Source organism: Trichechus manatus, unplaced genomic scaffold, assembly GCF_000243295.1.
Source record: "Trichechus manatus latirostris isolate Lorelei unplaced genomic scaffold, TriManLat1.0 scaffold00148, whole genome shotgun sequence".
NCBI lineage: Eukaryota > Metazoa > Chordata > Mammalia > Sirenia > Trichechidae > Trichechus > Trichechus manatus.
In genome coordinates this window covers 2,463,728-2,477,329 of record NW_004444084.1, presented here as the reverse complement: position 1 = coordinate 2,477,329, position 13,602 = coordinate 2,463,728, and the positions used below count along the sequence as shown (strand labels likewise).

Sequence of the window (13,602 nt, the reverse complement as noted above, 5' to 3'; positions counted from 1 at the left end):
TGCCATTTAAAAAATTTATCATCTTATTTAGGAGCCCTGGTGGCACAATGGTTAAGAGCTTGGCTGCTAACCAAAAGGTCAGCAGTTAGAATTCACCAGTCACTCCTTGGGAACCATATGGGCCATTTCTACTCTTTCCTGTAGGGTTGCTATGAGTCAAAATCGATTCGATGGCAACAGGTTTGGTGGCACAATGGTTAAGCATTCAGCTGCTAACTGAAAGGTTGGCAGTTTGAACCTACCATCAGCTTCTCAGGAGAAAAGACCTGGCAATCTACTCCAGTAAACATTATAGCCTAGGAAGCCCTATAGGGCAGTCCTATTCTGTCATATACGGTCACTATGAGTTGGAATCAACTTGACAGCAAACATCATCATCTTACTTGGCTTTATTCAAGGTACAGGTAGTCCCCATCTTATGACAGGGTTCCATTCCGATGACTCCACCCTAAGTTGGTTCTGACTTAAGTCGAATACCTCATTTTTTTTTTCATTATTACTGCCTTTTATTATCAGTATCTTTATAAATCATATTATAACATCTGTGTGTGAATATCTGAGAATGATAACAGCAAATTACGTGCTGCAACACTGTATGTAGTACATATTACTAATGATAAGATGTACCCAAAAGAAAAAAAAAAAAGATGGTCATAAGTGCAGTTCATCGTAACTCGAATACTTTGTATGTTGGGGACTACTTATAGTCTGTTTTAATAGTGTATAAGGACTTCGATTCTTTTCACATTCAGTAAAATAATGCATAAAATGTAAGTAAATGGTAATGTAATTAATAGTAGTGTAATTAATTCTTACACCCACTTGCTAAATTCTTATATGTGCCTAGGTCAGAGAGTAGGGTTTTAGACTCTTTTTCCTTATTGTTTTTACCCTCCTGATGATAATGATCATAGTGCCATAACATGTGCTCATTATGTTGAACGAATGGATGAATGTCACATGCTTTGTTGGGTTTATTTATTGCCCAATTTAATCCTTAAAACCCTGAGAGATAGCCCTGTTATTTTATAAATATGGAAACAGGCTCAGTGAAACAACAAAGATTGTGGAAAATATTTAATTGGTGTACTGTGAACTTTATATGGTCCAGGTAGGAGTGACTCCAAAACATTTTCATTAAAAAAAAAATCTCTTGCTGAATCATACTTCGGTTTTCTACTTTCTTATTTGTGTTTGGAAATATTTATTTCTTCACCCTCCCTCTTGATCTAAGTGGGAGAATTGTATAAGCTGTCATTTGTTAAGCTTTCTGTGTCTGTTGTCTTGGTAGTTTCTCATGTTCTCTCTGAAAAGAGCACGAAAGTGCTGGAGCTGAATAGACTTCTCTCCTCTGCTCGGCCCTCTAACAAACAAACAACCTAAGAGATCCTTTACTTGCTGGCTGCCATTTATTCCATAAATCAAAGGGCAACTGGCTGTCAGCTTGCAAGACAGACCTAAATTTTCTCTGGAACTGTAACATTTCAATCTACTATATATAAAACAATCCTATTAGCGTATAGTAGCAATTATTAAACCTTCCAGTCTCAGAACCCGTAAAAATTATTGAGGACCCCAAAGAGCTTGTGCTTATATAGTTTGTACCTATGTATATTTACCATGTTACTGCTTTATAGTGTCAGTGTAGCTCCTGCAGTCTCACTTTTTTATTTTGGGCTTTTTCTGTTCTGTTGATTGCTCTTGAGTTTAATGAAATGAAGTAAAACCATACTCTTGAAACTCTCAGATGGAGAACAAAATTTTATTCTAAAAATAGATCTCAGTAACAATGAAATACCAGAAGTTGGTCACTATAAGAAAAAAATGTAACAGGAATTTGCTTTAAAATTTTTTCCCAATAATTACAAAATTATCACTAATGTACTGCCAACTCTCATTTGTCTGTGTTTCAACGCATTTTATGGATTATCAAGGAAATTTTAAAATTCGAGATTGGTTTCTGCCTAATATTTAGACATACGTTTGGATTGCTTTTACTTTTAAGTAAATACATTCTTGAGAAATACAAACAAAAAATTTGTTAAAGTAAACATAACCAGGAAGATAAATCTATGCTTAAGAAATGTGTTCCAAAGCGAAATAAGTGTTTCACATCATCGTTTCCCTCTTTTTTGCAGATAACAAAAAACTGACTGCATTGAAAGTACTAGTATTTAAAATTAACAAATTCTAGTATTTCTGTACAGAGAAAAGACATAACTAAATTATTTCAAACCAAAGCTGAGGAAACTTGCAAGGCAAACAATGGACATTTAGTACTCAAAAAGTGGTCTTACATCTTCAAAGTGCTAAAGAAACAAATATTCAAGGAAAACTTCAGGCCTGTCCACAAAGTTCTGACTGACTTGAAGTACGGAAATATCAAGGATGCAGGAGATAAAACAATTTTTTTTAGTTAGAAAAAAGGTAGATTTAAAAGGCCCCTATTACTATAAAATATATCTTAACTATATTTGCAAAGGAATGAAAGCAGTGACTGAATGACCAGTTTAGGGCCAAGTTAGTAACATGCAACTCAACCTATGATCCCACATCTCTTTTCAAACTAATCTAAACACGTGTTTCATAAAATTTCTGCTACACTGCATGCACTATATAGATCTTATCCATATTTTGGATAATATTTATCATCCATATTGATCACATCAATTTGCCATAATGCACAGCAAATAAAAATGATCCCTTTATGTCCAAATTCTTGATAATCTGGCATTCTCTGCAAATTCAAGCCGATCACAAAAGTTATATTTTATCCCTGTTAAATGCAAGTGTATGTTCAGTAGGACATCTTAGCTTATTTTTAGGCTATCAGGTATTGGTGCAATTTACTTTGGCCATCTAAGATAGGGGTCCTATCTTAGTATTTAGTGTAACTAAATACCTCTTTTGTCAAAACCTGACCCTGAGTTTTAAGTGCTGGGATATAAACTGTAAAACTGAAAACACTCCAGAATACACTGGCTAATGCTGGTGCCCCTACAATACTGTGCTTTTTCTCCTCCCCTTCAGCAGAGGAAGAGGAATAGTCGGGGGGAATGCCCAAATAAGGAAGTAGGAAATTCCCTGTCTTAAAAATTCCTCTTTTAAAACGTCAATAAGAATTTATTCCAAAATACATTTTTGTTTGTTTTAGTATAAAAATGCCTTTTCCCCAAATCTTTAAGTAAAATTGACACTGCATGAAAAAGCTACATTTTCATCCTGAAGCTTTTAGTAGTCTGCGGCGGACCCCATAATCCCTGGCTTGATAAACACAGCATTAATCTATAGTTTCAACTATAAAGAGTTCAATGTTGTTTTGGAAACCATGTAAAAGATTTTTTAAGTTGTGTTTACACTCCATTAGACATTTCTAAATATTGAAAGCAGCTCTACACCTCTTAAAAATATTCACTAAATACAAAATTAACATTAACAAGTGAATGTGAAATAAATGCAATTTCCAGTGGCGACAACATTCTTAACAATAGCAAATATTCTACCTTCTAGGAGTTCTTTCCTATAATGCCAGGTTACTTAACACTAGCAACTAAGTCTTTAAAACACTGTCATGTTAAACATTACAATTTGTTGAAATTTTACAGCAAAAAGCCAAAGAGAAATTTATATCAGCTTACACTGAAAGTTCAAAAGAAGTTAATAAAAATACCGTCTATCCAGTGCTCCAATGGATCTCTAACACGGCTAAGCCAGGTATTGTTTCTGGGTTAATTTGAAGATTTGTTTTTAGATGTGTGTTAGTTTCTAAACCAACGAGTACACTTTAAAACACATAAAATGATGCTTTTTGAAGAGACACTTAAACTAAAATTACATTTAGGACCTGGTTTACTCAATTGTATAATTTCAGCTGTGTGGCATTAGTAACTAGGATATACTCAGCACTGAAGTTCTTTGCGTGAGCAACAAAAGCACGCAAAATCCTGAGTACTGTGACAAGCTCCTTATTTGTATGCCCAGATGGCATCCTGCCTTTAAGTGATGCTGTCTTCCAATACTGGCCCTAGATGACCAATGCCACAAGAAAATGGGAGAGGGCTTGCTTGTCTTTACTATATGTGTGCGAAAAGTGAATATAATCGCATTAATTGTTTGCCAGCTCCAAATGTTCATTAAAAAAACCCACACCAAACTCCCTTTACTTTTAGTAAGCAAGAGGATTCTTTACAGATTTATATAATACACTGAATCATTATACGCATGGCCTGTTTCTACAAGTTCCAAGAAGAGAATATTTAAGCTAAAAATAAACCAAAATTAATTGATAGGGCTGCATCAATCTTTCTTCTTTCCTTGGTCCTTGGATTTCCTTAAATGATGGCATCATGTTCATCACTGTAATATATCAAAGGTTATAATTACTTTCGATCTTATATTAGTATCAAAATTACTTATATACTCATACTTGCAAGTGAAGTAACCTTAGAACAATTTCAAGTTTCAGAATCAAAATGAATTGTCATTGCCCTACATAAAGTTTCTTATGTGAAAGTATCTGGTAAAAACTGTAGTGGTTAAGGACTCAAACAGTAGTTAAGGTTGTCAAACAGACAACCCCTGCTCTACTTCTGAGTGGCTGTGTGACTTTTCCCCAGTTAGTTATTATAACCCTCTTTAAAAAATAAAACAATACTAACTAGATAGTAGATAAGAATTAGGTGAAGGGAAGGACAGCACACACTACAGGGGGAGTCAGCACAACGGGACTAAACCAAAGCTAAGAAGTTTCCTGAATACAATCAAACACTTTTAGAGACAGAGTAGCAGGGGTAGGGGTCTGGGGACCATGCTTTCAGGGGACATCTAGGTCAGCTGGCAATAACAAAGCTTATTAAGAAAATGTTCTGCATCCTACTTTGGTGAGTGGCATCTAGGGTCTTAAAAGCTTGCAAGCGGCCATCTAAGATGCATCAATTGGTCCCAACCACCTGGAGTAAAGGAGAATGAAGAACACCAAAGACAAGGAAAATACTAGCCCAAGGGACAGAAAGGGCCACATAAACCAGGGACTTCATCAGCCTGAGACCAGAAGAACTAGATGGTAGCCGGCTACCACCAATGACTGCCCTGACAGGGAACACAACAGAGAGTCCCTGATGGAGCAGGAGAAAGGTGGGCTGCAGAACTCAAATTCTAGTAAGAAGACCCGACTTAATGGTCTGAGACTGCAGGAACCCCGGAAAGCATGGTCCCTGGATTCTCTATCAGCCCAGAACTAAAACAATTCCCGAGACCAACTCTTCAGACAGGGATTGGACTGGGTTGTGTGACATAAAGTGATACTCGTGAGGAGTGTCTCTTAGCTCAAGTAGATACAAGAGACTACACGGGCAGCTTCTGCCTGGAGGTGAGATGGGAAGGCAGAGAGGGTTAGGAGCTAGTTGAATGGGCATGGGGAATCAGGTGGAAAGGAGGAGTGTGCTGTCACAGTATGGGGAGAGCAATTAGGGTCACATAACTATGTATAAATTTTTGTATAGGAGACTAACTTGAAATGTAAACTTCATCTAAACTACAATAAAAAATAAAAAAATAAAAAAAACCACCATTGCTTGAGCATTTACTATGTGCCAGGTGTTATGCTAAAGACTTTACATCCATATCTCATGTAATCATCCCAGTAGCCCTATGCAGAAGGCACTTTTATTATCTCATTTTGCAGAGGATCAAACGCTAAAGACTTAAGTGAACTCTTGTGTCCAGAGCCTGAGCTCTTGACCACTGCACACTAACAAGCACGGGAAGGCACCCTGTTAGTCAACAGCAGAACCAGGGCTCCAAACAAAGTCTGTCTACCCTGAGCCTTATCTCTAACCACTTCACTCCACTGTGTCTCTATGCAACTCTAAGAAACAAGGAGCTAAATTTTAACTCTCTGTTATTATCCAATCTGGTGCAGTGGGTAAAGTGCCACGGCTGCTAACCAAAAGGCTGGCAGTTTGAATCCATCACCTGCTCCTTGGAAACCCTATGGAGCAATTCTGCTCTGTCCTATAGGGTCACTATGAGTTGGAATCAACTGATGGCAACCGTTTACTATCCAATAAGTGAAAACTAGAAATGTTCATTATTCCTAGGTAAAGAAATGCTTATTATTCCTAGATACAGAAGGTCTCAGTTCCTTTAATGGGACCAACATTAAGCCCTTATGATATGCCTTTTTTTTATGGCTTCAAAGGAACTACTGACTTTAAAACGCACTATTTTTTTTTCTAATGTAGCACTAAGAAAAACAGTAGTTAAGGCTGTCAAACAGACAATCCAGTTTAACATTTGACTTGTTTAACAGCCAATTAAGCTATAATAATGCTTTCTCATCCCACTGACTGTAAGATATAATTTCAGAAATGTTACAGTGTGGAAAACAACAAAAAGGTACATACAGACTCGCTTAAATATGGTATTTTCATCATCTACTGACTCCTATATGAAAATAAGACTTCTATTAGAATCAAATTCTGCTTCTGCCAGCACAGTTCCCTTACTGTGGGGGTTCTGGGCTCTGTCTTCTTTCACAGTGCCTGCATGCGGCATTATCTGGTCATGTATACGTAAGAAAAATTAGTCCACAAAGCTAAAATCACATATTTTTTAGTTAAGGTGGGTTTAAAATGAAAATAGCACATTTTAATTTAATTGCTTCACTATTTAACAGCCTTAGCCATATCAACAAATATTGACCTTATAAAAAATGATGTTTAATTTACTGTAATCAAAATGTGCCTTCTGTGTAAGTGAAATTTACCAAGAAAACATGAGAAATACTTCTAGAAATATGTAGTGGTTTTAAAAAATATTTCAAATTTTAAGGCATTTCTAAGTTAACACTATTTGATCACAATTTCCTTTAGGTATTTTTGTTCTTTTTGTGAGTTGATGTAAAAAAGAAGAGAGAGAATTAATGTATCTGAATATGCCTTTAATCTGGCGAAATACCACCTTGATATTCTTTTAAAGTGAGTTTAGTATGATGAATAAATGCAAGGTAACTTTTAAGTATGACTTTTTTTCTTAGATTATCACTTTTGTTTAAATATTATTAGCAATATAACTTTTCAAGTCCATTTTCACTGATAAGACTGTTTTATTCAGAAGTTTTGTCAATGAATTGAGAAGCTCAGAAACTTTCCATATTCTTATTTAGTACCTGTTATAAATTAGTACCTCTTTAATGTATCAAGAAGTTTTATTTGCTTTTGTATGCATTGACACATGTCTAGTGTCAAAGGAAAGGCTCCCTCAAATAGTGTAATATTTCTCAAAACGTGTCCCACACAATACTACTTCCAAGAGATGTACCCTGAAAACAAAAAGAGGAGGTTGGGGGGAGAGCTATTCATTCAACAAATACTTGAATAAAAAATTTGAGAAAAGTTTTATACTAGATTCCTCTCCTGGAAATTCATAATGTACATCAGCATATTAAAGGCTTAGAGAAGTCTAGTAGTAAAGTGTTTTACTTTGCTCAATCCAGCATTTTCCAAATGGTTTTGATGTGGAAATTCTGTGTATAGGACACCTATGTGTATGACAACTGTTAACCCACAGAGCAAATTTTGGAAAATGGTTGTTTATTCTGAGGAATATTTTAGATTAACAAAAAATAAATCATGACCAATCATTACTTAGAACAATATTGTGTACAACTCCTAAGACAGACATTAGTAAGCTTTCTTAGTTCCCAAGAAGAGTACCTAAAATGATCAAAAGAACAAACTGGCTCTGTACATATAAGACTCAAAAGACAAAGAGAAAAAGGACTTTGTTGTAGCAGCAAAAGCTGGGAGGTGATACCTTCAAAAACCATCAATCTTATAGAGCTACATTTAGGGTGAACATGGTTTGTTGATTGGGGCTTGCTGATAAAGCTCATCTGAAAAGGTAGTTTTACTAATAGCAACTCATTTAAAACAGTAAATCAACAGAGAAAAGTGAGGCTGTTTGAAGAATTTTAGTTTTGAAGTCTTTGTCATAGAACTCAAAAACCATATTTTTACGGAGGAGTCTATTTAGTGCTACCAGTAGACACAGGACATACTAGGTCAATAGCCTGGTAAGACCTGATGTGGTATTTCTTATAATTAGACGTATGAGCAAATGAAGGGTTAGATGAACTTGGGTCTCTGGGACAAAAGCATGACACTAGTAAAATACAAACATTTTTATAGGTACATACATACATTTTCATTTGCAAATAATTGTAATCACAAGCTTGTACGTAAACAATTTACTATGGGCTTAGAGAGGTAATGGGAAGTAACTCATAAATCTACAAATTACTCATCCCTGAGATGAACACTGACTTTGATATTTAGTCATGGTATTCAAATTAAAGAAATACAGAAATGAACAACAACAAAAAATGTCTCAATCAAAACTTACATGGTTCTATATCGAATGCCTCTTCTGGAATAATATGTTTTGCATCCAATGTAAAGAATAGATAGAACTCCCAGTGTTAATACAATACCACCAACAAAGCTGCCAGTATCAAATTTTGATCCTTTATTTTCTTTAAAATTAATACTCGCTGTGATTAAAAGAAAACAAAAACAAAAACACAGGCTTTAGTGCTTTTTTTTTTTTTTAAACACTGTAATAAACTAAAACTTTCTGAATGTTTGTGTAGGAGCACTGAATTGGGGGTGAGGGGATATCCAGGCATAGACAGCTGCTTTCTAGCATGCTTTGTGTCCAGTCACTGCCTGGATCTAGTTTCCTCCATTCTGTCGATACAGGTCCTTAACTGAAACCCCATGATCTTAAGTTCATGCAAGTGTTTGATAGTGCTGTACTTGGACAGGCTACTAAAACCCTAGAAGCAGCAAGAATGGGACATTTTTTTCTTCTATAATCTATGAAGAGTTAGTGCCTGAAGAAATGAGGCCTGGGTAACACAGCTGTGATCCTGACTAGATCCAATATAAGTTAGTGGTTCTAACTGAAATTTCTCATTTTGGAACAAATTATTGGGAATTTTAACTATTTTGGTTTTACTGCTTCAAGAGACCCTGGAACAGCTGGGAAAGTTGATTTTAATAGATAAGTTACAGTAATGAAGAAAATATACAGAGTAGCAGTATATAAAAACATAAAAGGAAATCATAAAGTCTGCTACTTGTTCTGATAAATATAATCACTAGCTTTTAAACAGAACTTCAACTCTGGATAACTTCAAAGAGAATCTTCTTAAAAAGGTTTTTGAATTCATGGTCTTACAGGAATTATACTTTAAACAAATTCAAAAAATAAAGAGTGCTTTCTAATACTATGTCCTATATACTAATACTATTTACATGATTATATCCGCTACCACTTTAAAATATATTTATGGTCCAAATGAATTATAACCAAAGTTCACATTGAGTCCACCCAATTCCTTTCCAAAATGAGGTAGAAAGAGTAAAATGTATGACAAAATTTCCCACTACGTAAAATAAAATTCCGTTAGAATAAATTACTTATTCATAGATGGGTTATATACTGTCATTATTTCACGTTTAAAAAAAAAAGGGAGAAGAATACTAGGTCCATTGACTCTTTTTCTGATCTTCACATCTAATTTATAAAAAATCACTGTCTAAATCTATATACTTATTTTTGCAGAAAGGAATGATAAGCTAAAAGTGGCATTTAACAATTATTTTCAGCAGAGGAAAAATCAGTCAATTTCAATACGTACTTGTTACTGATGAAGAAGCAGATGTCACCGAACTATTGTGGGTGGTGGTCATTGTGGATGTTAACATCTGAGATGTGCTTTGTGAAATACTTGTTCTGTTGGGGGCAGGCTTTACGGTGGTGGAAGTTGTAATTGCTGACGTGTGAGATGTTACTTTGGGTTTCGAGGTGGTAACTGATACGTTGCTTGAGACTGAGGAAACTGCAGTTGTTGACAGTTTCACAGTGTTGTTGCAGGATGGGTTTTTATCGCTGGATAGCACTTGTTGGGGATTCCCTGCAAGAATGTGAAGAAACATTAAAAATGTAACTATGACTTAGGAGATTAAGATCCCACTTCATTGTGACTTTCATGATTACACATAAAGAGAGATTAACAAATCCAGCAGCATGAAAAATATTTATTCCATTAGTACTTTGCACTATACTGCAATAAAATATCTCAAACTAGTAAAATACTCAACAGGAACCGGCCTAAATTTACATAAAGTTAGGAATTTTTGTGAAGATATGGAAAACTTAAAATCCAGAAGACTAAGTTCCTTCAGTGTAGGGATGGTGTCTTTCTCATCTCCGGGTCTGAACATCTTAACATACTTCCTATCAAGTAAGGGGCCTTCGACAAATATTTGCTGAATGGATGAAAAACTAATGCATTAAAAAAAAAAAAGGCTTTTTAAGTTAAAGCTGCTCTGCCACATCCCTCCAAAGACCTTTGAGGACAATCAATAGCTGCGTGTTTCTAACTCTGTCACTGGGATGTGAACACGAGTGAAATATTCTTTGTAAGGGTAAAGCCAACTTCACCCAATGCAGTAGGAAGCGAAATACCACAGTGTAATATAGCTGGTTGGAAATTTCATACTGGCAACCATTTTCATAGTTGTAAGGATATTTCTAAAACTACTTCTGAAGGCTTTAAAAATCCAAAAGCCAAATTATGTATAGGAGAAATCATTAATGATGATTTAAAATAAACAACTAACGGTGGAGAGAATTAACCACTGGGCATACCCTCTCCTTCCCCCAGGGAGACAGGGAGAGCAGCAACAATGCCTCCGTGATCCCTGCACCACCCCTGCCGTCATGCACTAAAAAGTGATTATTTCAGGAATTATCATCCTATCTCCCACAATTATTTTGGACTTATTCTTGAAGGACTTCAGTATTTTTTTCCCCCCAATTTAAATGTATAAATAGCACTACTTATTTGCATATCAGCTTTTACTATTCAAATTCCTATTTTACCCCTCGACTTTGGGTCTCTATTATGTTGTCTCTTTGAACTGAGTACTATCTTGATTAAAAAAAGAAAAAACACAAAAAACCCAAAGGAATGAATACTTCTGTACTAATTATAAATTAAGTAGATGATATAAATGCCATGAACTTGAACTAATCTTTTATTATTCAATTCTGAATGCTCTATGTAGATATAAGTAATACACTTTAGCACTGAAATAATCACCTCTTTTTTTAAACTGGTGAATGAATTCTATTGTAATGAAATTCAATACAGCAAAGAACCATCGTTTATATCATATCTTTAGAACAGAATGATCTTTGCAGAGTAAAACAATGAACAAAATGCTGCTTTTGGATTCAACACACACACTCAGCCTACTCCCCCTCTCCCTGCCATCATAAAAAATTCCTCAGAGATACTGTCCAAAGTCACATGGGCAAAAATTGGGAGCTGCAATAGGTTAGTTCTCCAACTAAGAAAATCTAAATTTGCTGAATAAACAGCTTAGTAGCTGAAAATGTCTACAGACTGATAAAACACACAAAAGAAGTGCTGTATTAAACTTTGTTTCATGATGGGTAAATGTACAAACTGCAATGCAAGGTGCTCTCTTCAAGGTTAGAACACATACATCTGGTGACCCAACCCCCTTGTTGTGTAAAATAATAAGTACTCATTTCTTTCCCTCTGCAAGTGGTACTGTCCCACCACTGAAGTCTGGCCTTCCCTCTTCCTTAACTGATTAGCACCTCTGGGGGTGGCACAGTTAGCACCTGCATAGGACACTTTTACAGAGATGTCAGAATAGACTGTCCACCCAGGATGTGCACAGGGGGAAACCCTATTTGACTCTGCCTGTCTGAGCTAGTCAGTCTCCTCCAGCCACTGATAATCTGAAGTTGAAATGGCCTAAAGAGGGTATGTTGTTGGAAGGGAGAGTGTCAGTGGGCTGTGTCTGCTCCCGCCTCTGCCCATGGTAGAAAAACAGGAGAACACTACTCCTCACCTCAAACCAAGCTGGAAAGACGTTGAAGGAACCACCTGAAGAGCTGGGCAGGTATCTCCTGGACTTAGAGGGACAAGAAACTAGAATTTGACTCAGCTTGAAAAGTAACTCTAAAGGTGAGACGCTGGGGCTGAGCTGTCTCTACCCATCAGTAGAGTTCAAAGGCTCCGCTAGGAGTAGACTGTATCCACACTGACTGCAAAGGTGCTCACTTGCCATAAACCACTTAGACCTTATGGAAGAAAGCGGCCTGGGGGTGTCAGAAAAGACAGCCTCCCAAGAGAGTATTGCCTAGAAAGGTGAGGATAACCAGCGGGGGGCAGAGGGGAGGAACACCGCAAGCTAGGACCCAAGGAAGTATGGTGAGGGTTAGCTGGAGGAGAAGCCCTGCTGCATCAAGAGGGTTGCTGGGGAAGGCCCAGGCAGGAAAAAGAGGGTCTCCCAGAAATCTGCCAAAGAGAAGGACATGCTTGTCATCCAGAAGGCCCCTACGCCAGATGAAACATCCCAGCCATAGCCCACTGGCTTTTTTTCCCTTAAACTCCTCTAGACCTGATCCCGTAAAGGTCAAAAACAGCTACAGTGAGAGGAAGAAGAGGTGGAGCAAGGATGGAAGCCAACAATGCCAACTTTCCCACGGCAGACATCCAAGCCGAGCTGGTGGAGGGGAGAAGTTCCAACTCGGAATCACTGTAGTTTTATTACTCTGACATTATTCTGGATAGGAACTGTACCCTACTAAATGCAACTCATTCAATAAACTGGATATGCTCTCTGAAACACCTCAGCTAGGACAGGTGGGAGGGTGGAGCCACCTGGCAAGGGGTGTATGTGACACATAGTTGTCCATGCTCAGGTTCAAGCTTTTTCTTTTCATTGATAACAAAATGTCTCTCTGCACAACTGGTACCCGTGGTTGTACACTGAGCTGGTTCCATTTCCAGATCTTTTAAACTCATCACTGTGCAGTGAGTCCCCAAATCTCATAGTTATTTTTAAATAGGATAGTAGTAGCTTTGCAGTCCCTATTACAATTGTCAAAAATACAGAGATATTTAAGAAAATGATCATAAATTTCTAGTGGCACAGACTTATTCTGAGCGGTCTGTGATTCCAAGTGTGGACCTGCAGCTAGAGTAATACTTGTCAGACCACTCTCAAAAACTGTTTAAATAGAACTTGGGAGCATCTATAGATTTCTATCAGATATGTAAGAATCTCTTGGTCTTGACTCCTGGTTTCAACTAACAATTACAGGAAAGGGAAGTGAAGGACTGTAATAACAGCATCCATGTACCTTCTTCTCAGAGGCTGCAGTGTTCAATCCACAATAAGAGGAACCAAATAAAGAATAAACACACGTGTATAAGTGATGTTTTGGCACAGCCATAAAAATATTCAGAACAGTCAAATCAGCTCGCCGTTCCTGTTCTGTGGTAAAAGATCTATTCCTCTAGCCCAATTTTTCTATGGTAGAATTAGAGCTTCTATTTATTGAGGTCTTCTCTTTACCAAGTGCTGCTGATACTTTCCATACGGGAGGTAGCATGCACAGTGGGAAAGAGCTCAAGCTCTGGACCAGTTGGCCACTTACTTGCTGGTGGACTGTTATGGATTGAATTGTGTCCTGCCGAAATGTATACTGAAA

At 36.9% G+C, this 13,602-nt stretch overlaps 1 protein-coding gene across 1 annotated transcript in view; it reads right to left on the bottom strand.

Annotated features, from left to right (window-relative positions):
* Positions 1-1,743: 1,743 nt before the first annotated feature.
* TMEM123 (transmembrane protein 123) overlaps positions 1,744-13,602 on the bottom strand; it is a 46,206-nt gene continuing 34,347 nt past the window's right edge. Inside the window, exons 4-6 of the mRNA XM_023740133.1 lie at positions 9,704-9,979; positions 8,404-8,551; positions 1,744-4,356 (exon numbers count right to left, since the gene is read on the bottom strand). Of these exons, the coding sequence (XP_023595901.1) occupies positions 4,332-4,356; positions 8,404-8,551; positions 9,704-9,979 (449 nt within the window). The 3' untranslated portion in view covers positions 1,744-4,331. The remainder of the gene's footprint in view (positions 4,357-8,403; positions 8,552-9,703; positions 9,980-13,602) is intronic.